We start from the raw sequence: 27416 nt of genomic DNA, 5'->3' as shown, positions 1-27416 counted from the left end.
CAGCTTTATTTCTTTCTTTTAAATCTGTTTGTCTCAATTCTTTTTTCTTGCCTTTTTACACTAGCTAGGACTTCCAGTCCAGCACCCATTTGCAGGTTTGCCATACTGTGATGGTTTGCATGTTGCTATGATGCTGGAAGCTATGCCACCAGTATTTCAAATACCAGCAGAGTCACCTATGGTAGACAGGTTTCAGCAGAGCTTCTAGACAGACTAGTAAGAAACACGTGGCAATCTACTTCCAAAAATTAGCAAATGAAAACTCTATGGATCATAAGATTGTCTAATATAGTGCTGGAAGATGAGTCCCTAGGTTAGGAGGTACCCAAAACACCCAGGGGCCACAACAATGGACTCGAGTATACAAATGATTGTGAAGATGGTGCAGGACTAAGCAACATTTCATTTTGTTATACATGGGATCACCATGAGTCAGAGCCAATTCCAGTACATTGTTGAATAGCAGTAGTAAGAGGGACTATTCTTGCCTAGTTCTTCACCTCAGAGGCAAAGTCTTCAATCTTTACCACTGAGGATATTAAACCAAACCAAGCCCTTTGCTATCAAGTCAATTCTGACTCATAGCGACCGTATAGGACAGAGTAGAGCTGCCCAATACGGTTTCCAAGGAGTGGCTGGTAGATTTGAACTGCCTACCTTTTGGTTAGCAGCTGAACTCTTAACCACTGAGCCGCCAGGGCTCAGATGGCTATGACCTAGGCTCTAAAGTCCCATAATGTAACTTCCACAAGTATTCTATCAGTTGAGGCAGTCACAAGGCTGAAGGAAAGGGGCACAGGCTCCACTTCTTGATGGGGAGTGGCAAGATTCTGAAAGAGCATGTGGGACCAAGAATATTATTGTTGTAATTTTTGGAAAATACAAGCTGCTACCGCATCCTAACTCATTTATCCCTTTATATAGAATATTCTCCCTTTTGTTCTTCCCCGAAGGAAATTCTACCCATTCTTCTCATCTCTTCTGTGAAGTCCTGATTATTCCAGCTTTCATTGATCTCTCTGCTGGAACTTGCCCACAGTTCAGATAGTCTATTATTCAGACACTTGTGCTTGTCTGTAAATTCCATCAATGCAATAATAGTATCTGTTTTCTTTACCGCTATATCCCCATAAAACGTATCCAATAAAAATTTTAGTAAATGAAGGATTACAACTTATCATTTCAAAAATACATATATAAATTCATTAAAAAATATAATATTTGTACTGATTGCTGTATTTATTAACCTATTCAACAAACATTTGTGCCAGGCACTGTGCTAAGCTAGAAATACAGTGTCAAACAGGACAGACACCGATGCTGCTATTCCTTAGCAGAGGAGCCTAGTGGATGAGGAAGACATGAGTATGTGTGTTGGTGGGGGGAGGCGAGTCAAGCATCTTCAGAGCATTTTAGAGTTGAGTTGAGATGCCTCTGGTGTTTCCAAGACAGGTAGATATATGGCTCTGGTGCTTTGGGAAGAGGTGTGGTCTGGAGATAAAGATATGGAAATGGGTGTTCAGGAAAGAGCTGAGTCATTCATGTGAATAAGAACATCTAGAGAGAAGGTAAAAATGAGGAAAGAAGACTAAGGAAGATGGAACTTTAAGAAATAACTTTTAAGGTAGGCATAGTTTTGATCCTACAACTAGACTGTATACTCTTCGAGGCCAGGACCCACATCTTATTTAGATTTATTTTGTATATCTTATATCCTTCCAGGTACATATTATAGTGTAAAGTACTTCGTAAAGTACTTATTAAGCATTAAATAGCAGAATGATCTGTGTTGCCTGATAAGTCAGGGTTACATATGTCTATAAAGCCCCATCAAAAAGTATCATTAACAGCAAGCTCGTGCAGCAGCCTCCATTTTAGAAACATGCTACAGAATGAATCTGGGAACATAATAAAATGCTTCAATTGTAAAAGAGGAAAGGTTGAAGGACTATAGTTTTCGGCACTGGTGAATAAATCTTTTAGGCTAATGCTTCTTGATACCACATTCCAAAACAGTACAAACTGGTGTTGACCTTTTAAAAATGAACAGTAAACAGTTCAGTTTCTTATTATAAAAATCACAAAAAATAAACTAGATGTCAGGTGTATATGAATATTAGAAAAAGAATCTGTCTTCATTTTTTTCCATCATGAAACTGGCAAGTTGAATCATGTTAAAATTAATGCTTTATCTCATTTTACTTTTTTTGTTTTAAAGAAATCCCATAAAATAGGCTTAAATTGGACAGAATGTCAAAGAATCTCAAATTTAGAATTATTTAATAGTGGCTATAATAAAAACAGGCTTTGGACTTGGGTTATAAAAATCATGCTTTTTTTTTTTTTTTTACTTTCATTCTATTATAGCTTTGCTTGTAACTCATCCCTTCTTTTTAGTGATTTCTTTTCATATCATTGAGAGGAAAAAGTGCTTTAATGAAAGCAACATTGAGTAAGTTGATCAAAGAAGAAGAATGTAAGGAGAGAAGGGATAATCTGTCCTGAATATTCCGTTGGAGAAGTCCAGTCTATCTATAGGAATGAAAAGCATGGTATGTGGGCTTCGAAAAGGCACACTCCCCAGTTAGGGGGTGAGTTGGTTACAAGTCAGAGGACAAATAGGTTTTAAGTTATTTGCTACCTTCCAGTTAGACAATCAGAAAAATCCTTACTGAATATGTGTGTTTATAAGAGAGCCTAGAGAGCAGAAAATGTTTATGTGTTGAGAATGACTGGAAAATCTAATGCTTCTCTATCACGTTCAAATGCTGTGGGGGCAGATTATGTTCATGGCACTGGTCGCCCAAGCACTGATTTTCTACTTGACTGCAGAAAAAGAAATATGAGGCTTCTTAGTGTCCTTGGAGGCCTACACAGCTAATTTTTTTGGAAAATGAATTTATCAAACTTGTGCTTTAAAAACTTTGATGATATAAAAGCCAGTTGGCTCTTCCAAGTCAGTTCGCTTTCCTTGTTAGAACTGCATTAGATAAATGTTTTGGTTTACAAACTTGCTTAATCCACAATGAGTTTTCTGATATTAGATAAAGAGAGTTGGGTTTTTATTATTTAATGTCATTTTTCATTTCTTTCTAAAGTGTAATAATTTTAAAACTATAATCTCAACTAGGAACAAGGATTGGGTATTATTTTATACATGTATTTTTTTTTTTACAGCTTTAAAAAAGTGTAATAATTTTAAAATTATAATTTCAACTAGGAACAAGGATTGGGTATTATTTTATACATGTATGTTTTTTCTTTGCTGAGATATATTTCACATACTATAATACTTACCAGTTTAAACTGTATAGGTTCAGTGGTTTTTAGAATACTCACAGAGTTGTATGACCATCATCACAGTTTAACTTCAGAACATTTTCATTACCCCAAAAAGAAAAGCCCACTAGCAGTCACTTCCCATTACATCTGACCCCCGCCCATGGCAACCACTAATCTACTTTCTATCTCTATGAATCTGCATATTCTGGATATTTCATGTAAATGGAATCACATAACATGTGGCCTTTTGTGACTGGCTTCAAAAACATAGCATAATGTTCTCAAGACTCATCTTATTTTGTAGCATATCCTAAGTGCTTCAATTTTTATTTTACTGCTGAATAATATCCCACTGTATGGGTGTACCACATTTTGTTTATCCATTCATTAGCTGATGGATATTTAGGTTCTTTCTACTTTTTAGCTCTTGTGAATAATGTTGCTGTGAACATTATTGTACAGGTTTTTGTGGGGACCTATGTTTTCACTTCTTGTGGGTATATAACTAGAAGCAAAATTTGTAAAACGTAAATAGTAGCATCAGAACCTGTCTAACTTTAGCGGGGATAATGACCAGGATCAGTCCAAAGCTGATTCCCATGAGGTATATCTGACCTCCACTTTCCAACGTTTCTACCAGTTCTAACACCGGCTGTCCCTTCCACGGCACTTCTCTGCTGGGTTCAATAATTCGATGCAATGGCCACACAGAAACTCACAGGCCATACTTACAGTTAAGTGGTTTATTAAGGAAGGAGCAGGGTACAACCCGGTATCAGGGTCAACAGGCTACAACTTGGGATCAGGATCAGGAAGCATGTAAGCCCAAAAAGGAGAGCACATCATTCTCTTCTTCAGTGGAGGACAGTTCTCAGCTCCTCTCACCCGTGCAAGCAAGCAGGCCCTTTTTTCTGCCCTATATACCTCTTCTCAGTTGAGCAGGTCTCCTCTGAGCCCCCGTGAGGACAGGTCTCCTCGTGGCCCACTGAGGACAGGCTTCTCTGAGCCCCCCGAGGACATGCTCAGACTCCTCAGGAGAGGCATCCTCTTAGCCCCCTCAGGATAAGCCTCATATTTGCCCTCGCAGTATAGGCCTCTCTACCTTCAGCCTTCCTGCCACCAACCTCTCCGCTGTTAACTGACTCAGCTCATAGTCAGTGTAGCAGTTTTCTGCCATCACCACCAACCCTGCCACAGTCCTCATTAAGGGCTCATTGCCGCTGGCTCTGATGCTGGGCTCCTTCTGGGCCTTTCACTGGCTTCAGTGTTACAGCCTTGACCTGTGTTACAGCTTTTAGGAGGTCCTTTGCCACTTCGCCACTTCTGTCTCCCTCTCTCCCTCCCTCCCTCTTTCTCTCTCTCTTTCTTCTGCTTCTGCCTGCCAACCTCTGGGACTGGCTTCATATATAAACAAACTCCTTGTCAATTTCAAGGCACAGTTCTCCCACCAGGGCCAGAAATTCACCAATCCCCTCTTGGTAGGCCACAGATAGACTTCATTTGCATAGTAGGCTATAGTATTCTCATTTGCATAGTCTATAGTCACTTCATCTGCACAGCATATTGACCAGTCCCTGTAAGGTGCATACTAACTTCAGATTGATTCCTCAGCCTCTGCAGTGTCTGAACTAGCGGCCTGCTGTCTGACCTGCTGATCTTGGGTTTGTCAGCCGTGAGTCAGGAGAAGCCTCCAGCCTGACACCTGAACCACGGACTTGTCAGCCTCTACAAATGTGAGCCATTTCCTTGAGGTAAATCTCTCTCCATATATCCCTTTCAAAACTGAATTATTTTCTCCTTTGACTTTTTGGGTGATACTATGTATTTTCCCTAATGAAGGCATGCTGATTAAAGGACCAATTCAGAATTTCTGTTATGAGTTATAGATTTTGATACCATTATCTGGGATCACATATGTCCCACCAGACAGTGGATGACATAAATCCTGCTATGAGTCAATGACAAAATTGTTTTCATTTTATTTCTTGAAAAATTGCAAAACATGAGGTAAAACATGAAGGCACCTGGCAATGACTTAAAAAAAATTTTTTTTTTTTTTTACTGCACATACATTTTATCCAAGTCTCCTTGTTAGCCTTATTTTTCATGAAACTTTTCAGAACATGGTACAATGCATTTTTCCTTACTGCAAAAGTAGTACTTACAGCCTAAATAAATAAAACTAGAGGATTTTTTTCTCTCAGGAAAATTACTACACAATGCATTCTTCCTTACTGCAAAAGCAGTACTTACAGACCAAATAAATAAAATGAAGGGAATGTAAATCTCATGAAAATTACCACTACTATGTATTCTCTGTGGAATAGACCATCAATTGCTCATATGCAAGTTCAAGCTGAAACTGAAGAAAATCAGAGCAAGTCCACGAGAATCAAAATATGACCTTGAGTATATCCCACCTGAATTTAGAGACCATCTGAAGAACAGATTTGACACATCGAACACTAGTGATCGCAGGCCAGACGAGTTGTGGAATGACATCAAGGACATCATCCGTGAAGAAAGCAAGAGGTCACTGAAAAGACAGGAAAAAAAATAAAAGACCAAGATGGATGTCAGAGGAGACTCTGAAACTTGCTCTTGAGAGTCAAGCAGCTAAAGCAAAAGGAAGAATTAATGAAGTAAAAGAACTGAACAGAAGATTTCAAAGGGCCTCTGGAGAAGACAAAGTAAAGTATTATAATGACATGTGCAAAGGGCTGGAGATGGAAAACCAAAAGGGAAGAACACGCTCGGCGTTTCTCAAGCTGAAAGAACTGAAGAAAAAAAATTCAAGCCTCGAGGTGCAATAGTGAAGGATTCCATGGGGGAAAATATTAAACGACGCAGGAAGCATCAAAAGAAGATGGAAGGAATACACAGAGTCATTATACCAAAAAGAATTAGTCAATGTTCAACCATTTCAAGAGGTAGCATATGATCAGGAACCAATGGTACTGAAGGAAGAGGTCCAAGATGCTCTGAAGGCATTGGCGAAAAACAAGGCTCCAGGAATTGATGGAATATCAACTCAGATGTTTCAACAAACAGATGCAACGCTGGAGGTGCTCACTCGTCTATGCCAAGAAATATGGAAGACAGGTTCTTGGCCAACTGGCTGGAAGAGATCCATATTTATGCCTATTCCCAACAAAGGTGACCCAACCGAATGTGGAAATTATAGAACAATATCATTAATATCACACGCAAGCAAAATTTTGCTGAAGATCATTCAAAAGCGGCTGCGGCAGTATATCGACAGGGAACCGCCAGAGATTCAGGCCCGTTTCAGGAGAGGACGTGGAACCAGGGATATCATGCTGATATCAGATGGATCCTGGCTGAAAGCACAGAATACCAGAAGGATGTTTACCTGTCTTTTATTGACTATGCAAAGGCATTCGACTGTGTGGATCATAACAAACTATGGATAACACTGGGAAGAATGGGAATTCTGGAACACTTAATTGTGCTCATGAGGAACCTTTACATAGATCAAGAGGCAGTTGTTCGGACAGAACAAGGGGACACTGATTGGTTTAAAGTCAGGAAAGGTGTGCGTCACAGTTGTATTCTTTCACCATACCTATTTAATCTGTATGCTGAACAAATAATATGAGAAACTGCACTATATGAAGAAGAACGGGGCATCAGGATTGGAGGAAGACTCATTAACAACCTGCATTATGCAGATGACACAACCTTGCTTGCTGAAAGTGAAGAGGACTTGAAGCACTTACTAATGAAGATCAAAGACCACAGCACCTGAACATAAAGAAAACAAAAATCCTCACAACTGGACCAATGAGCAACATCATGATAAACGCAGAAAAGATTGAAGTTGTCAAGGATTTCATTTTACTTGGATCCACAATCAACAGCCATGGAAGCAGCAGTCAAGAAACCAAAAGACGCATTGCATTGGCTAAATCTGCTGCAGAGGACCTCTTCAAAGTGCTGAAGAGCAAAGATGTCACTCTGAGGACTAAGGTGCGCCTTACCCAAGCCACGGTATTTTCAATCGCATCATATGCATGTGAAAGCTGGACAATGAATAAGGAAGACTGAAGAAGAATTGATGCCTTTGAATTGTGGTGTTGGCGAAGAATATTGAATATACCACAGACTGCCAAAAGAATGAACAAATGTGTCCTGGAAGAAGTGCGGCCAGAATGCTCCTTAGAGGCAAGGATGGCGAGGCTGCGTCTTACATACTTTGGACACGTTGTCAGGAGGGATCAGTCCCTGGAGAAGGACATCATGCTTGGCAGAGTACTGGGTCAGCGGAAAAGAGGAAGATCCTCATCAAGGTGGATTGACACAGTGGCTGCAACAAGGAGCTCAAGCCATAACAACGCTTGTTAAGGATGGCCCAGGACTGGGCAGTGTTTTGTTCTGTTGTGCATAGGGTTGCTATGAGTCGGAACCGACTCGACGGCACCTAACAACAACAACAACATGTATTCTCCATTACAACAAAAGCAGTACTGACAGCTAAGAAGCAGAAACAGCTACCCTGGAATACTGTAGAACTGCTCACAGTGGTGCATTCCACCTGCTACACGTGGAGGCAATGAGTGGGCCCTAAGATTGAATGCAGGGTAAGAATAACTTATAGGAGTTCCAATCTCTTGAAAAGTATACTGCAATGAATTATTCCTCATTGGAAGGCACTATTTACTATTCAGAAGCTGGAAAAGAAAGGAGTCAGTAACGCCTGGAAACTGAATGGCATAAAGGATAAAATGGCCATTTTGACTGAATGAAGACTAAAAAAAAAAGCAGCAGTTTATTCTCATGATAAGTAGATTCTCACAAGAACATACTAACTGGGAAACATAGTGAGGTGGCTTATCTCACAGAAATAAAAGCAAACCTGTCAAAATTTAGAAAAGTCATACATCTGGGAGGCATCACCTAAGAGAACACTCAATCTACAGGCAAATGAGGCTCCCACTCAGGATTTTAGAGTTCCAAGCATTTCAAAAGGCTCCCACCTTGAGGCTAAACGTGTTAAAATTGAGCTACCCTCTTTCCAAAGAACTCCAGAGAAATAAAAATTTGATGGGATACATAGTTCTTGAAAGGGATATATGTATACACACACACATAATTCACTGGTTTTGTTTCTCTAGACGCTAACTCAAAAGAAAAAGACCTAAATGTAAGAGCTAAAACTGTAAAACTCTTAGAAGAGGAGGCAGAGCCAACATGGTGCTGTAGACAGAAGCACCAAGCCATTCCTCCACAGCAAAGACCCAAAAAACTAAGTAAAACAGATCCAAATGTCAGTCCTGGAACCCTAAGCTTCAAATGAAGAGATAAAGAACTCAGCCAACCACCGAATCGGATAAAAAACTGACAGAGAACAGACAGCAAGGAGAGATACGTGCGGAGGTCTGTATCAGCTGACACAGCACAGATTGGCCATCTTGGACTCCTGTCAGAGATCGGCAGACAGGGAATAAGGGAGAGCAGCTTCACGGAGCTCCCGGCAGTAGACGGAGCACCCAGTAACCAGTGACACATACTTTCCCACACCCCATCTCTCTCCCCCCTTCCCTTCTCAGCCTCTGCGGTTTCCTAGCTGGCTACAAACACTTGGATGGCGAGGAAGAGCAGGGTCCATTGCTGCTTGGATTCACACTGCCCACACTGTCCGGCTCTATCAGTGTCATTTGTTTGTTGCTAGTGTTGCTTTTTTCGGCTTCTTTTGGTTTCCTCCCTGCCCTTCACCATCCCTTCTCCCTTCCTTTTTCTCAAACACCTGGCTCCAAGTGCCAGCTTTGCTTCGTCTTGAAAGGCTGTGCAGTGCTGTTCAGCTGGGGAACTGCTTCCCTGAACCACACTGCCATGCTGGTGGGATACCCAAGGCCTTTTGTTGTTGTTGTTGTTTTTTATTTTGTTTTCTTTTCCTTTTTGAGGCTTGGGAGTCCCTTTCCCAGTTGCCACAGCTGCTCCAGTGGGATCCCTGGGAGCATTTCCTTTTAGTTTAGTTTCGTTTGTTTTCTTTTTCTTTTTGCAGCCTGGGAGCCCCTTCCCTGGTCTTTGTTTTTCTTTCTTTTTCTCTTTTTCCTTTCTGTTTTCCTCCATTTCTTGGTTTCTTGTCTCTCTACTCCAATGGCAAGCTCCTTTAGCACTCTTTTTGTTTGTTTCTCTCTCCTCTCTCTTTTCTTTCCCATACTTATCCTAGCTCCAGACATCACAACCTCCCCTCTCTTTCCTACCTACCTGCCTCTTGCACTGAACATCACAGCCATGAGCAGCAAAGGCACGGCTTACCAGAACCTGCCCTGCACTGATCCCTGGCCCACTTTGATGGCTCCAGCACGTGTCACAAACAACCCATCCTGATTCCTCCCCTTCAGCTGGACCTGCCCTGCTGCACCAAAGTTGAGCAACTGGCCCGGCCCACTGGACAAGGAGGTGAAAATATCATGCCCACAGATGAGCAAACAACAAAGAACACACAGCCCACCTGCTCAGGCATAACCAAAGGAAAAAAAAAAAGCAGGACTAAACAAACAAATCTCCAATCAATAAACGAAGAAAATTACCGAATGTCTTGAAGACAGCAGACAATATCAAAACATATAAAAAAAAAAAACCAGGACAGGATGGTTTCAGTAGGCATCCAAAATAAAACACGAAATGACTTTCCAGTAGAAGAAAGGGCACTAGAACTACCTGATAGGGAATTCAAATCTCTAATATTCAGTGCTATTCAAAGAGGTGAAGCAAAAAGTAGACAAAAATGAGGACAAAATAGATAAATTCATGGAAAAGGAAGACATATTCATGGAAAATACTACCAAAAAAAAAAAAAAAAGGAAGAATTCAGGAAAATAATACAGGAGCAAAATGCCAAACAACTAGATATCATACAAAAACAACAATTAGAAATCTAAAAGATAAATAAGATTTCAGAAATGGACAGTGTCATAGAAGGGACGAAGAGCAGGTTTGAAACAATGGAATACAGGATCAGCAAAATTGAAGACAAACACTTGGATGCAACTTTACAGGAGGAAAAATCGCAAAAAAGAATAAAGAAACGTGAAGAATTCCTGAGAATTATGTGGGATACAATCAAAAGCAAAAATTTACTAGTGACCGGAGTTCCAGAACAGGAAAAGAAAATGGAAAACACAGAGAGGATCATTGAAGAATTGCTGACATAAACCTTCCCTAATAACATGAAAGATGAAATGCTGACCAACCAAAAAGCTCAACGAACCCCATATAGGATGACTCCAAAAGAAAATCACCAAGACATATCATTATCATACTCTGCTAAAACCAAAGACAGAGTCCTGAGAGCAGCTCCAGAAAAACAAAAAGTCACATACAGAGGGGAAACAGTAAGACTCAGCTCTGATTATTTGGCAGAAACCATGCAGGCAAGGAGACAATGGGATGACATATATAAAACCTTGAAAGAAAAAATTAGCAACCAAGAATATCATATCCTACAAAACTCTCATCCAAATATGATGGCAAAATTAGGACATTTCCAGATAAACAGAAATTAAGGGAATATGTGAAAACTAAACCAAACTTACAAGAATTATGAAAGGGAGTCCTTCAGTTTGAAAACAAACATCAGACCACAGCCTGAATCTAGGAAACAAGATCGTACCAGCCAGATACCAATCTAGGAAATGAACTGTCAGGGACTATCCAAAACGAAAAGACGAAAAGAATTACAACAGGGAACCAGAGAGGTTAATCTGTAAATGACAACGTCAGAACAGTAAAAGAAGGAATAAACCATCTAGGCATAGAGCTTTTAATGAAGTGGAAGGCAAGGCAATACCAAATAATAATAGACTTGTTCAAATCCAGGAAGATACGGGTAAATTTCAAGGTAACTACAAAGGAAGTTAACAAACCTACTCATCAAAATAGAGAAAAACATAAAGTCTCAGTGAAGAGAAAATCTACAAAAACAAAAGAAATGAAAATAAAAAAATCCACAAACAAAAGGAATTCAGCACAGGAGAGTAAGAGGAACAAAGAAAATGTCAGCACTGAAAAAAAAAAACTACAAAATGACAGTAATAAACTCACACCTATCAATAATTACACTGAATGTAAATGGTCTAAATGCACCCATACAAAGAGGGAGAGTGACAGAATGGATAAAAAACAGGATCCATGAATATGCTGTCTACAAGAAACACATCTCAGAAACAAAGATGTAAATTTATTAAAAGTCAAAGGATGGAAAAAATATATATCAAGCAAATAGCTATGAAAAAAAGAGCAGAAGCAGCAATACTAATCTCAGATAAAATAGACTTTAAAACAAAATCCACTATAAAAGACAAAGAAGGGCACTATATAATGATTAAAGGGATGATCCATTGTGAAGACATAACCATAATAAACATCTATGCACCCAATGACAGGGCTCCAAAATATATAAAACAAACTAACGCACTGAAAAGAGAAACTAACAGTTTCACAATAATAGTAGGAGACTTCAACATGCCACTCTCGGTAAAGGACAGAACATCTAGAAAGAAACTCAACAAAGATACAGAAGAGCTAAAGGGCACAATCACCTTGACCTCGTAGACATATACAGAACACTCCTCCAACAGCTACAAAGTACACATTCTTTTCCAATGCAAATGGAACATTCTCCAGAATAGACCACATCTTAGGCCACAGAACAACCCTCAACAAGATCCAAAACACTGAGATAATACAAAGTATCCTCTCTGACTACATCATCAAGGTAGAAATTAACAACATGGAGAGTAAGGAAAAAAAATCAATTACATGGGAACTGAATAACACCTTGCTTAAAAACCACTGGGTAATAGAAGAAATCAGAGATGGAATAAAAAAATTCCTAGAATCAACCCAGAATGAAAACACATCATACCAAAACTTTTGGGACACAGCAAAGGCAGCCCTCAGAGGTCAATTTATAGCAACAGGTGCACGCATCAGAAAAGAAAGGGACAAAAATTAAAACATTAGCTACAAAACTCAAAGAGAAAGAGAAGAGCAAAAGAAGCTCTTGGATACTAGAAGAAAGGAAATAATAAAAATCAGAGCAGAAATAAATGAAATAGGGAATGAAAAAACAACAGAATCAACAAAACCAAAAGTTGGTTCTTTGAAAGGATAAACAAAAATTGACAAACTACTGGCCACATTGACAAAAAACAGGAGAGAATACAAACAACCCAAAGAAGAAATGAAATGGGGGACATTACAACAGACCCAACTGAAATAAAAAGGATCATAAAGAGCATTGTGAAAAACCATACTCCAACAAATTTGAACACCTAGAGGAAATGGACAAATTTCTAAAAACACACTACCTACCCAAACTAACACAAAATGATGTTGAAAATCTGAACAGACCTAAGAAGAGACTGAAAAAGTAATTTTAAAAAACTACCCCCAAAAGAAAAAAAAAAAAAAAAAAGAAGCCCTGGAGAATTCTACCGAACATTCAGAGAAGAACATACCCTAGTACTATTTCAGAACATTGAAAAGGAAGCGATACTTCTGAATTCATTCTATGAAGCCAGCATAACACTGATACAAAAACCAGGCAAAGACACCACAGAAAAAGAAAATTACAGACCAGTATCTTTCATGAATATAGATGCAGCAATTCTCAACAAAATTCTAGCCAACAGAATTCAGCATCATATTAAAAAAAAATAATACACTACGACCAACTGGGATTCATACCAGGTATGAAAGGATGGATCAACATTAGAAAATCAATCAACGTAATCCACCACATAAATAAAAGGAAAGAATCACATGATCATCTCAATCAATGCAGAAAAGGTATTCGACAAACTCCAACACCAATTCCTGATAAAAACTCTCATTAAAATAGATAGAGAGGGAAATTTCTCAACAAAATAAAGGGCATCTATAGGGTTGGGTTACACAACACCAATAAACAACATCATTCTTAATGGAAAGAGGCTGAAAACATTCCCCTCGTGAACAGGAACAAGACAAGGATGCCCTTTATTACCACTCTTATTTAACATTGTGTTGGAAGTCCTAGCTAGAGTAATTAGGCAAGAAAAAGAAATAAAGGGCATCCAAATTGGTAATGAAGAAGTTAAACTGTCCACATTTGCAGATGATATGATACTACACATAGAAAATCCAAAGGACTCCCCAAGAAAACTACTGGAACTAACAGAAAGATCCAGCAGAGCCACAGGATACAAGATAAACATAGAAAAACCAGTTGGACTCCTATACAACAATAAAGAGAACGATGAAAAGGATATCACAAAAACAATACCATTTATAAAAGCCCCTAAAAAAAAATGCTTAGGAATAAATCTAACCAGGGATGTAAAAGACCTATATAAAAAAAACTACAAAACACTACTACAAGAAACCAAGATCTACATAAATGGAAAAACATACAATGCTCATGGATAGGTAGACTGAACACTGTGAAAATGACAATTGTACCCAAAGCAATTTACAAATACAATGCAATCCCGATCCAAACACCAACAACATCCTTTGAAGAGATGGAAAAACTAATCATTATATGGAAACTAAAGAAGCTCTGGATAAGGAAAACACTGTTGAAGAAGAAGAAGAATAAAGTGGGAGGACTCACACTACCTGACCTCAGAATCTACTATACAGCTACAGTAGTCAAAACAGCCCGGTACTGGTACAACAACAGATATATCGAACAATGGAACAGAATTGAGAAGCCAGGTGTAAATCCATCCACCTACGGTCACCTGATCTTCGACAAAGGCCCAAAGTCCATCAAATGGGGAAATGACAGTCTTTTTAACAAATGGTGTTGGCAAAACTGGATGTTCATCTGCAGAAAAATAAAACAGGACCCACACCTCATACCATACACAAAAACTAATTCAAAATGGATCAAAGACCTAAATATAAAACCAAAAATTATGAAATTCATAGAAGAAAAAATAGGATCAACTCTAGAGGCCCTAATACACGGCATTAATGGGATACCATAAATAACACAAACTCCAGAAGATAAGCTAAATAACCGGAATCTTCTAAAAATTAAACACTTAGGCTCATCAAAAGACTTCATCAAAAGAGTAAAAAGAGATCCTGCAGACTGAGAAAAAACGTTTGGCTATTATAAATCAGACAAAGGTCTAATCTCTAAAATCTATGGGAAAATTCAACACCTCTACAAAAAAAGACAATCCAATTAAAAAACGGGCAAAAGAAACGAACAGACACTTCACCAAAGAAGACATTAAAGCAGCTAACAGACACATGAGGAAATGCTCATGATCACTAGCTATTAGAGAAATGTAAATGAAAACCACCATCTCACCCGAGCATTACTGGCACAAAAGAAAAACAAACAAACAAACAAAAAAAAACCAGGAAATAACAAATGTTGGAGAAGCTCCAGGGAGATCAGAACTATTATGCCTGCTGGTGGGAATGCAAACTGATGCGACCATTTTAGAAAATGATATGGCACTTCCTTAGAAAGCTAGAAATAGAAGAAATACCAATGACCCAGTAATCCCATTCCTAGGAATATATCCTAAAGAAATAAGAGCCATCACATGAATAGATATATGTATACCCATGTTCTTTGCAGCATTGTTCACAATAGCAAAGAGGTGGAAACAAACTAGATGCCCATCAACATATGAATGGATAAACAAACCGGTACATTTACACAATGAAGTATTATGCAAAGATAAAGAACAATGATGAATCTGTGAAGCATCTCAGAACATGGGTGAATCTGGAGGGCATTATGCTGAGTGAAATAAGTCAATCACAAAAGGACAAATACTGTATGAGACCACTACTGTAAAAACTCATGAAAAGGTTTACACACAAAAAGAAACAATTTTTCATGATTATGAGGGAGGGGAAAAGTGAGATGGAAAAACCCTAAATTGACAGTAGATAAGTGGTAACTTTGGTGAAAGGTAAGACAGTATACAGTACTGGGGAAGCCAGTACAACTTGTATAAGGCAAGGTCATGGAAGCTCCATAGATACATCCAAACTCCCAGAAGAATTGCATTGCTGGGCTGAGGGCTATGGCATAGTCTTGGGGAACATCTAGCTCAACTGGCATAATATAGTTTATAAAGAAAATCTTCTTTATCCTACTTTGATGAGTAGTGTCTGGGGTCTTAAAAGCCTGTGAGCGGCCATCTAAGATATTCCACTGGTCTCAACCTTCAACAGCAAGGAAGAATGAAGAAAAATAAGAAAAAGATTAGTCCAAAGGGCTAATGGACTACATTTACCATGGCCTCCATCAGACTGAGTTCAGTACAACTAGATGGTCACCTGGCTACCAGCACTGACTGCTCTGACAGGTATCAAACACAATAGGGAGTCCTGGACAAAGCTGGAGAAAAATTTAGAGCAAAATTCTAACCAAAAAAAAAAAAAAGACCAGACTTACTGTCTTGACAGAGACTGGAGAAACTCCAAGATTATGACCTCTGGAGGCCCTTTTAGCTCAGTAATGAAGTCACTCCCGAAGTTTACCCTTCAACCAAAGATGAGACAGGCCCATGAAACAAAATGAGACTAAAGGCACACATCAGCCCAGAGGCAATAACTAAAAGTGAGAAGGGGACAGGAAAACTGGTAATAGGGAACCCAAGGTTGAGAAGGGAGAGTGTTAACACGTTGTGGGGCTGTGAACCAATGTCATAAAACAATACGTATACTAACTGTTTAATGAGAAATTATATTGTTCTGTAAAGCTTTAATTAAAAAAAAAAAAAAGCTTGTGAGCCGCCATCTAAAATATGTCCATCGGTCCCATCAAGTTCAGAGCAAAGGAGAATGAAGAAAACCAAAGGTGCAAGGAAAATATCAGTCCAACACACTAATGGACCATATGAACCACAGCCTCCATCAGCCTGAGCCTAGAAGGAATAGATGGTGCCTGGCTACCACCACCAGCTGCTCTGACAGGGATTACAATAAAGGGTACAAAGCGGGAGAAAAATGTAGAACTAAATTCAAAATCACAAAGAAAGACCAGACTTACTGGTCTGACAGAGACTGGAGGAATCCCTGGGACTATAGCCCCCTGACACCTCACTAACTCAGAACTGAAGCCACTCCTGAAGTCCACCTTTCAGCCAAAGATAAGACAAGCCTATAACACAAACAGTAACACACATGAGGAACGTGCTAATTCTTAGCTCAATCAAGTATGGGAGACCTAACGGGCAACACCTGCCCAAAAGCAAAGATGGGAAGGCAGGAAGGGACACGAAAAGTGGAGAAATACACATGTGGATCCCAGGGTCTAAAGGGAAAAGGAGAGAGTGCTGACACATTGCAGGGATTGCAACCAATAACACAAAAAATTTTGTGTATAAATTTTTGAATAAGAAGCTAATTCGTCCTGTAAACTTTCACCTAGAACACAATTTAAAAAAAGGGAAAGAAAAAAACTCTTAGAAGGAGAAAACACAGGGGTAAACCTTCATGATTTTGATTAGATATGACCCCTAAAGCACAAGCAACCAAAGGAAAAAACTGATAAACTGGACTTCATCAAAATAAAAAAACTCTCTGTGCCAAAGAACACTTATCAAGAAAGTGAAAAGACAACCCACAGAATGATAGAACATATTTGGAAATCATATATCTGATCTGATTAACACGTTAAAAAATAAAAGCTAAGACGTGACTTTATTCCTAAGGGAATTTATATCAGATATGGGAAAAAATTTTCAAGAAATTAAGTTAAAATCAAAGTCCAACAACGGGAGGATGAGGTATTTTTAGAGGATGGGGCAGCACTGTCTTATTTTTCCCACAAGTATTATTAAGCTGCACAACAGACGCTACAAAGATCTGCTTGCTGTGATTTAGGGGACAGTTCTGAGTAAGAGCTATCTCAGCCTAGACACTTCTGATTTTCCAAAGCCACCTAAATTCAAAAACTTTTGGTTTGCAGTTTTACCATGAAACTAAGCTGAGTTACACTTAAAAATACTCATGGGGTGGGGGAGGCAATTATAACAATAATGTTCATTGCAAAATCTTTAAAATGATACAGAAAAAAGTGCTAAAATCCCTCATAATTAGTGAATCTTGATATAACTGTTAATCATTTTGCATTTTCCCTATTAAGAGTAACAATGACATAAAACAGCTAAAAGTTCAGAGCTTCCTAAGTACCAGGCACTCAGATTTTACGTGTATCATATTACTGACTCCTTACAATACCCCTCTGAGGTAGATAATACTAGCATTCCCATCTTACTGATGATGAAACCTAAGCTAGAAAATCTTAAAATATTTTGCTCAAAGATACACTGCTACTGAGTTGCAGAGCCAATACTCAAAGCCAGTTTCTGTACTCTTCTACAATAGTAATGCCTATTGTTCTTCTGTTTCCTCGTTTATGTATGTCAACTCCAACTATCCTTTGATCCCACTGGGCCCTGCAATCTATTGGATTCTACCTCTTTTTCATTATTCCTCCCTTACTCATGTCCTAACTTCCCATCTGGCTCAGTCCCTCGTATATACATCAACTTTCTTGCCTCTCTTTCACTTTGTCTTATGCTCCTGGCTAACCACAACCCTGGTTAGAATCAATCAATTCTCTGCCTATTCCATGCCAGTGCTTGTGCAGCTGATCATGATGGAGAAAAATAACCACAATCATGCAGATCAGACTCATTCTAAATTCATGACTAATAACCTCAAGTGGGACTTTTATAAGGCAATCATACTGTACTTCTCAATCTCTCTTGTTTTAGAAGACTATTTTCGAAAGCCTCCAACACCTTTCCCCTCTTCACTCTCAGCTTCCTGATTCACTGAGAAAAAGAGAGACAGAAGACCACTTCTGCAAGTTCCTACCAAATAACCACATAGGTTGCCTTTTCCGCCACTGTGATGGATAGTGTCTGTGCTCTAATATCTGCGCTCCTACCTAAAATGCCAAACTTCCACTTATGTACTTACATTCTTCCCCTCTTGCTTTCTCAAGGATTTTGTCCTAGAAATGTTTCCTTCTTCCCTGCACTGTCAGTCGTCCTCTGTCTCATCTGCTAACATATATTATTTCTTCCATCTTAAAAAAAAAAATCCTCTCTTGATCTCACACCTCCATCTACTGATTCATCTCACTCCCTTACCTTTATAGCAAACCCCTTCATTGTCTATTTTTGCTTTGTCCATTTTCTTTTCCTACTTTTTCTTAAACTCATTCCAGTCAGGGTTTTGCTTTCACACCACTCCACCAAACTATTCTTATAAAGGTCACCAATGACCTTTATGTTCCCAAATCCAATGGTCAATTCTTAGTCCTCATCTTACTTGACTTCTCAGTGGCACTTTTCACAGCTGATCATTCCCTCTTCCTTGAAACATCTTCCTCACTTGGATTTCAGAATACCATTATTTTCCTGGTTTACTTCCTATCTCTTCAGCTGCTCCTTCTCACTTTTGCACACAACTGGGGAAGGTGAAGAACATGAATTTAGTAGCCCCAATCTGCACAATCATATTGTTTTCTCCAATAGTTCATCACAGGCTAAGTTCAACAGAAAGAAGGACAAAGGGGAAAGATATTTGAAAGCAGTTATTAAAGAGTGAAAAACAGGACTTTGAACCAGTTCAAACTGGTTCGGTCATGGCCGATGAAGTGAAACCAGGAGAGACTTGAATTTTTAAAATTTGGGTGATACAGAACTATAATCAGAATGGGAAAAATTACAGGTCCAAGCCCAGGAATGAGACTCAGAAGATGAACAGTGAGCCTAACGCGCGAGACTGGATTACTGTGAGGTCTGAGAAGACCTGCACATGTTCAAAGCAGCACGGACAACACTAGCCAGTGAGCTGGGCACCGCTCTTTCTGACTCTGTGCAGAATCTGATGGGCAAGGGATTTGGTTGCTATGTAACACATACACTGTCCTTGTTTTCTAAGAGTGAGATTAAGTTTCTAGCAGGGATTTGGCCTGTAACTTTTCCCGTTCTGGCTATGGTTCCAGGTCACCCACATTTAAAGAATTCAGGTACGTTCTGGTGTCACCTTCTTGGCCATGACTGAACCAGGAAGAACTGGTTGAAAGCCCTGGTGAAAAAATGACAAACCACAGAAACAGGGAAGAAGATCCAGAAGGAACAGAGGGCTTGAGAATAACAGTTGAGACTAGAAGTTTTTATGAGGTCAAAGGATAGGTGTATTGAGTATTAGAAAGTGAGAATGGTGGAACGATAATAGACTGTTGCCAGAGAATGAAATTCTGGAACTTCAAAACGGAAGCAATTGCAGGTAATAGACATGGGATGTTAAGAATGAAGGTAAGGGCCACTGGAATTGAGGAGATCTAAAGAACTATAAAAAAAAAACTATAGGTTAAAGGAATTCAACAGAAAAACAGCAGCAAGACTTGGAATTTGGTAGAAAATAGCATTAAGAAAGGGAAAATAACATTTCAGCCGGGTAACCTATGTTTCAAAAGAAGATGTTTTTATGGTTTTTAGAGTGTGCAACGGGAGAATGAGAATGATTTCCTCCAAACTTAGCATGGAGGAAGGGGGCATGAGTAGCCGGCCTCCACTTGAAAGAGGCCTGGAGAGATGGCTTAAACGAGGCTCATCTATCACTATCAATACAGTGTGTTATTTGTAAAGAGTCCCAAAAGATGGAGATCTGGTAGAAATGAGTTTAGGATTAATAAATCTCAGAGTGTTTTGTTTCCATCTGTTTATACATGGAGATCATGGGTGAACAGGTTGGCCTTGTTTTTTCCTGTTAATCATGATCTGGAGGAATGCAAGCAAGATTATTATTATTATTATCCATGATGAAAAATGAAGATGAAGTACATCACATGCATAAAGGATGTATTATTTGGCCTGTAAAATTACCAAATTCTTGATTTAGCTAAATGCCTTCTGATAGAGTTTAATTGCATTCCAATGAATAACACAAGTAGAAATGTTATAAGAAACTAAATTGGTTAAATCAAGGGTTACATAAAACTTGAAACAAAGAAGAAAGCCATGGGAACTTTTAACCTGATTAGAAAAACAGCATGGACCTATGGCTAAAATTAGGCAGACTAAAGCAAAAATTAGATTCTAGTGAAAGGACATAAAAGAGGGAAAAATTCTTCAACTTCATTAGACAGAAGTAAAAAAATAGTTGATATTAGTTGAGAAAGAAAATACAAATGTCTAATGAAAGTCAAAGGTTTGAACCACTGAGTTAAGTGAAAACAGAAATCAATATGCATAATTTATAAGTATATGGTACGTCAAATGTTGACAAAGATTCTAATATGAATAAATAAATAAATTTTAGTATAACACATAGCATACACATTTATAGCTCTTCGGCTATACATACTTCTAAGGAATTCTTTCATTCTACTTTGTTTTCCCTCTTATTATCATCCTGCTTTGTACCCTTTAGAACCAAAAACTCTTGGAAAAAGAAATCATTCTCATTTCCTCCTCACTGTCTCCTTAGCTACCCACTACTTTTCTGAAACTGATCTACCAGAGATCCTAACGACCCATGCTAGTGACCAAATTCAGCAGCCTCTTGGCAGTTCCCATCCTACCGGATCTTTCTATAGCATCTACACTACTGAACACACCTCCCCTGACTTCCATGATACTGCATTCTCATCCTGGGTCAATGGTCACATTTTACAAATCTCTGTAAGTGGTTCTTCTTCCTTCACTTACCTTTTAAATGGCAGATTTCCTAAGGAGTGTTTTTAACTTTAATTTTTTTCTCTTTTTTGTACAAGTTATAAATGTTTATTGTAGATAAATTAGAAAACCATGTGGGAAAAAGAAAATATAAACACTGATAATTTCATAAGCCACAACAAACTGTTAGCAATTTGGTGAATAACCTTGAGACTATAATTTATTTATACACATATATACATATAAGACAAAAAATGGGATCTTACTCTATATATACTTTTTAAATACCTGCTTAACTGTGTATATGAACATCCTCTAATGATAACAAATGTCTTTGTACAAAAGCCTTTAATGGCTGTACAATAATTCATTTTGCCAATGCTTTATTATTGAACATGTAAGTTGTTTCAGATCTTTACATCATGATATACAAAATTACAATGAACATTCTAAACCTTTGTTGTATTTTCTAAGTTATTTCCTGAAAACAAATTCTTAGAAATAAAATCACAATATCAAAGCGGAAGTACTTCTTAAAGGAGTTTAATTTTCCAAAAACTGCTTTTAGAGAAAAAAAAAAAAAAAAAACCCACTGCCATGGAGTCAATTCCGACTCTTAGCAACCCTACAGTACACGGCAGAACTGCCCCATAGGATTTCCAAGGCTGTAATCTTTATGGAAGCAGAATGCCACATCTTTCTCCCTTGGAGCAGCTGGTGCCAACCTTTCAGTTAGCAGTCGCACATTTAAATGCTGCACCACATGGGCTCCTTGCTTTTAGAAAAGTTATGCCAATTTACAGGTCCTCTAGAATATGAAACGACCCATTTCCTAACACTTGCCATCATTGAGCATTATCATTTTATCTACCAAAAATTAGTATCTCATTGTCGTTTCACTATGCATTTCTTTGATTACTAGTGAGGTTGAACATTACTTCATATGCTTACCAGTCACTTGTTTTCCTTCTTTGGAAATTACTTTTAGTATCCTTGTTCATTTTTTTCTTATTGATTTGTGAAAAACTTTTCTAAGTCCTACATTTATCTTGCAAACACTTCCCTCCTTGCCTCCAGCTTAGGTTTGCCTTTTTAACGTTGTTATGGTAACAAAGGTATCAAACATCTCTGGGTGGTACAGTTTGTGCTCCACTGCTAGCCTAAAGGTTGGCAGTTCGAACCCACCTAGCAGAGGCATGGAAGAAGGGCCTGGCTATCTGCTTGCATAAAGATTACAGCCACTGAAAACCCTATGAAGCAATTCTACTCTGTAACACATGAGGTTGCCATGAATTGGAATTGACTTGATGGCAATGGATTTGGGTTGTGGTTTACAGTATTATTATTTTTTTAACCACATATGGTTCACTTAAGGAGGTGATCTATAGTAAAATAACTAGGACACAATTTGATAAAGGCTATAATAGAGGTTTTTACAAGATAATAATATAGTTGTTACTGGCCATATCCCATTTGCAGATGCTGTGTCAGGAACTAGGCCCTGCAAGGTAGATATTATTATCCCATTTTACTAACGAGGAAAATAAAACCTATACATTATTTCAGAATTTGATCAACGACCCACAGATAATCAGTGGGAGAACCAGGATTCAAATCTATGTGATATGTCTGATTACAAAATCTATGGAGTAATCCTGGAAATTTAGGGAAAAGTTAGAGAGAGAAAGATACAATTGACCTGGACTCTCAACTAGCACTTGTTGTTAGCTGTCATTGAGTCAACTCTAACTCATGTACAACAGAACAAAACGTCGCCCGGCCTTGCATCATTCTCAAAATTGCCAGCATGTTTGAGACCACTGTTGCGGCTGCGTGCTAATCCATCTCATTGAGGGTCTCCCACACCCTTACTTCACCAAACATGATGTCCTCCTGATGATGTGTCCCAAGTAAGTGAGTCAGACAATGTTCTGTTGTGATCCATTGGGTTTCCAAGGGCTAATTTTCAGAAGTAAATCATCCGGCCTTTCTTCCTAGCCTGTCTTAATCTGGAAACTGCTGAAGCCTGTTTACCATGGGTGACCCTACTGGTATCCAAAATATTGGTAGCATAGCTTCCAGAATGACAGCGACACACAATTCACCACAGTAAGACAAAATGACAGGTGGGTGCTGGCAACTAGCACTTTAGGCAACCACGATTTCTTAAAAAACAGCATTTCTGTATTTCTAAACTCTAAAAATCTAAAATGAATTGTATATCTATCTTTAAAAGTCCTTGCCTTTAGGAAAAGGAAAAAAAAAAAAAGATCTTTGAACGTCATTTTAAAGGTCTTATACATGTGAAGTAAAGTAACTAAGAAATAAAGAACAGGTTGTGGCAAATACGGTAAAATTTTGTTATGGGATTTCAGGCTTAATTGTATTCAGACTTTTGAAATATTTTTGCTTTCTCAATCTGTGCATTCAACCTATAGATTTTAGTTTTTAATATAAACTAATATAAGTAGAGTTAATCTTTTAGCTAGGAGATTTAGCAGTATCATTAAAATTTTTATCACAACTTCATTAAAATTAAAGAATCGTTTTTGAGTTTTAATATTTTTAATCAAATTATTTTCCATCCTTACTATTTTCCCTGCTTTCTGCTGTTCAGTTTTTATGGCAAATCTTTAAATGAATACATAAGGGTACAAATTTACGATAAATCCTATTAAACCTTGAATCCTTTATTCATAGTTTTATTTTCTGTCTTAGTTAATGTAGTACCTTGTAGCTTATACTAGAAATCTAGATTGGGGCATTTCTCAACTATAGTACTTTCAAACTATTTTATCCTTGTTTAAACAGACTGTAAGCTTTGTCTTGTTAATTTCTGTATCACCAATACACAGCACAGTACATGGGAGTAAGTGCTGAATGAAGTAATTTTACTCTTCTCTAACCCCTTTCTTCCTCCATATTTAGTAATACAGTTTTACTGACTCCAACACCTAAACTACTCTTAAAGGTCTCTTTCACCTCCCATACAATGTCATTGCCTTAACTTGTGTCCATGTCCTCATTTCCCCCAGCCTGGACTGCAGCCTCTTGCCTCGCAAGCCAAAAATCCTCCAAAGGCTCCCTGTCACACTCAAGATATATCCAACTTGGAAGATGGTATCCAAGGCTCCTCCTTACAATTTAGTCCCTGCCTACTTTTCTACTTCTGCAGCCTCATCTTCTGCCACTCCTCTGTATGTACCCATACTGAACTATTAGGCACTTTCTCTGAATAGGTCCTATTGTTTTGCAACTATGACTCCGCAAAATCTTATCCTTTGCTCTTCTCTTCCTAATTACTACATAAACTACTACTCAATAGAGTTTTTTCATTTTATTATGAATTTAAATACATAATTTGATACATCAAAATGTTCTAGACATATATAACAAAATAACAAATACCTCAAAACTCATCACTCAACCCCAAAACTAGAACATTCTCTGTAACTTACATCTACCTATGTATTTCTCCTGATAACTACTACCCTTCAATGCGTCTAATATTCCATTACCTTTTTTTTTTTGTACTTAGATGAAGGTTTCAAAACAAATTAGCATTTCATCAAACAATTAGTACACATATTGTTTTGTGACATTGGTTGCCAACCCCACAACCTGTCAACACTCTCCCTTTCTCGACCTTGGGTTCCTGTCCCCTCCTGCCATCTCATCCTTGCCCCCGGGCTAGTGTGCTCCTTTAGTCTTGTTTTGTTTTATGGGCCTGTCTAATCTTTGGCTGAAGGGTGAACCTTAAAGAGTGACCAGTACCGAGCTAGAGGGGTATCTAGGAGCCATACTCTTGGGGTTTCTCCAGTCTCTGTTAGACCAGTAAGTCTGGTCTGTTTTTGTGTGTGTGAGTTTGAATTTTGTTCTACATTCTTCCCCACCTCTGTCCCGGAACCTCTACTGCGATCCCTGACAGGGCAGTCAGTGGTGGTAGCCAGGTACCATCTAGTTATGCTGGACTCAGTCTGGTAGAGGCTGTGGTAGTTGTTGTCCATTAGTCCCCCGGACTAATCTTTCCCTTGTGTCTTTGGTTTTCTTCATTCTCCCTTGCTCCAGATGGAGTAAGGCCAGTGGTAACATTCCATTACTTAAAAAAAAATCAGTTTTATTACAAAGACCTGTGTTTCAATAATATTTCGTTTTGTACTCCTAAGTATTTTATTCTTTTTGATGTTATTGTAAATGCAATTGTTTTCTTAATTTCATTTTCGGATTCTTAATTGCAAGGATATAGGAATACAAATGTTTTTTGTATATTGATTTGTATCCTGCAACCTTGCTGAACTTGCTTATTAGTTCTATAGTTCTTTAGTGGATTCCTTAGGGTACCCTGCATAGAAGATCATGTTATTTGCAAACAGAGAGAGTTTTATTTCTTCCTTCCCAATATGAAAACACTTTGTTTCTTTTTCTTTTATAGGTTTCTTGCAAAATGTAAATCATATATACTACTTTTTTAAAGAAATCTTTTTGCACTTCCCTGACTATTTACTCAGACTAATTTTCGAGGAGTGAACTTACTGCATCAAAAAAAACCCAAAATAAACAAACCAGATACCCTCAAGCCAATTTTGACTCATATTGATCCCATGTGTGTCAGAACAGAAGTATGTTCCACAGGAGTTTCAATGGCTGGTTTTTCAGAAGCAGAGTGCCAGGCTTCTATTCCAAGGTACCTCTGGGTAGGCTCCAACCACCAATCTTTTGGTTAGTGGCCAAGTGCTTAACTACTTGCAGTGCCCAGAACTCCTTACTGCAATGAAGGCAGCGAGTATTTTTAAGGCCTTTGATACATACTGCCAAAATTACCTCCAAAGAATCTATACCAAAATAATTTAAATACATTTTTTACTACCTTATTTAACTGTTCATAAAACCTCCTTACCTCCTCATAGGTTCAAGATGAAGTAAACCCATTTCCCCAAATGCATACTCCTCTGGTGGATGGACAGGGTCACTGAAATCTTCTGTGACCCTTATTTCCTGCCCAATCTGGCCCTTATTTGCTTTTCAATTTGATTTCTTACTACACCTCAATCCAATCCTTTGGTTTCAGTGACTGGTGAACTTATTGTTCCTATAACATGCCATGATCATTCATTTTGTTTTGTTGTCATGTCATCCCTCGATTTTTGGAATGTCTTCCCAAGTTCCCTCCACCTTTTTCAATTCAATCTGTATTTCTCTTCATCCTCACCTTGCCTTAGCTCCACCTCAGCTGTTTCTCATATATAACTATTTATAGGGCAGCACTTCCGGTGAACCTTGAAGGTGTCAGGAAATCAAGAAATCTTCATAGAATGATGCTGCACTATGGGGCACAAAGGACAAGGGACACATCTACTCTCTGCAGAGTAGAAGGGACTAGTTTAGGTTATGAAACTAAGAATTTCTGGCATCATTTGGAATAACTGAGCATTTACTGTATATGAAATAAAAATATGTAATTATAGTTTTGGGATTTTTGCTTCTCATTTTATTTTCCATAGCATCATGACTCCATGACAACTAAGTCACCTCATAACTGGTCTAGTTGCATTGTTTTTGTTCAACTTAAAATATCAATACTCCCCAAAATGATCATCTCAAATTATTATCAATAATATATTTAATGTCATTTTAAAATGTACCTATTTTTCCTTTGTCTCTTTTAAAAAAAAAACACATACAAAACAACTTGTGCCATTTCTGAGATAGATACATATAAAAGTTTAATTACCCTTATGTTATAAGGAATGTAAATGTACGGTACAAAGAATGATGGTAATTAAAATGGAGAAAAGCTATCACCAATAGTTTTTTCAATCCTAATGATTGGTTTCTTTAACTTAAAAACAAAAAAACTCACGTTCCATTTGCTCAAACATTACTGAAAAGAGGAAGTCTCTTGGTGTCATATAATATTCTCCTTCATGTTCCAATGAAGAAAACTGCATGAAGCGCTGTTTTCGAAGAGACAGTTTCCCTACCATCTCATCAGAGTCAACATTTTTCTAAAAGAAAAGAAAAAGAAATGGCAATTTAAGATTTTTTTCAATATTATTCCTAAAGTCAGTCACTACTATACTCATTTTTAAAGAGTAATTTTAGTGTTTAGGTTAACACAGCCCAAAATTTTAAACTATTCATTTAACAAATATTTGCTGAGTGACTACTACACATGGTTTTAGGCACTGAGGATGAACCAGTGAACAAGACTCCTCTGAGAGAACTTACATTCCAGAAAGGAGGAATGCCAATTAATGAATAAACGTGTAAAACGATACAAGATAGTGAGAAGTGCCGTGAAGAAATATGAAGCAGGATAAGAAAATGATAAGGGGCACTATTTTATAGAGGACACTCACGAAGGCCCTCCTGAAGAGGTAATATTTCAATAAAGAGACTAAATGAGGTGGAACTAATGAACCACGGGGCTCTCTGGGAGAAAAGCATTTT

The 27416-nt window shown here is 38.1% G+C and overlaps 1 protein-coding gene across 4 annotated transcripts in view; it reads right to left on the bottom strand.

Moving 5' to 3' along the window:
* The window catches only part of MICU2 (mitochondrial calcium uptake 2), a 254652-nt gene that overhangs the window by 160784 nt on the left and 66452 nt on the right, over positions 1–27416 (bottom strand). For 3 of the 4 annotated variants that reach the window (XM_064275343.1, XM_064275344.1, XM_010593949.3), the window contains one exon: positions 26827–26971. In XM_064275343.1, the coding sequence (XP_064131413.1) occupies positions 26827–26971 (145 nt within the window). Of the gene's footprint in view, positions 1–5702; positions 7253–26826; positions 26972–27416 lie in introns of those variants that run through there. The other variant, XM_064275345.1, reaches the window with a different exon arrangement.

This window comes from Loxodonta africana, chromosome 23, assembly GCF_030014295.1.
Source record: "Loxodonta africana isolate mLoxAfr1 chromosome 23, mLoxAfr1.hap2, whole genome shotgun sequence".
NCBI classification, from domain to species: Eukaryota; Metazoa; Chordata; class Mammalia; order Proboscidea; family Elephantidae; genus Loxodonta; species Loxodonta africana.
The sequence above is the reverse complement of the archived record's forward strand: the minus strand, read 5'-3'. Positions and strand labels throughout refer to the sequence as shown.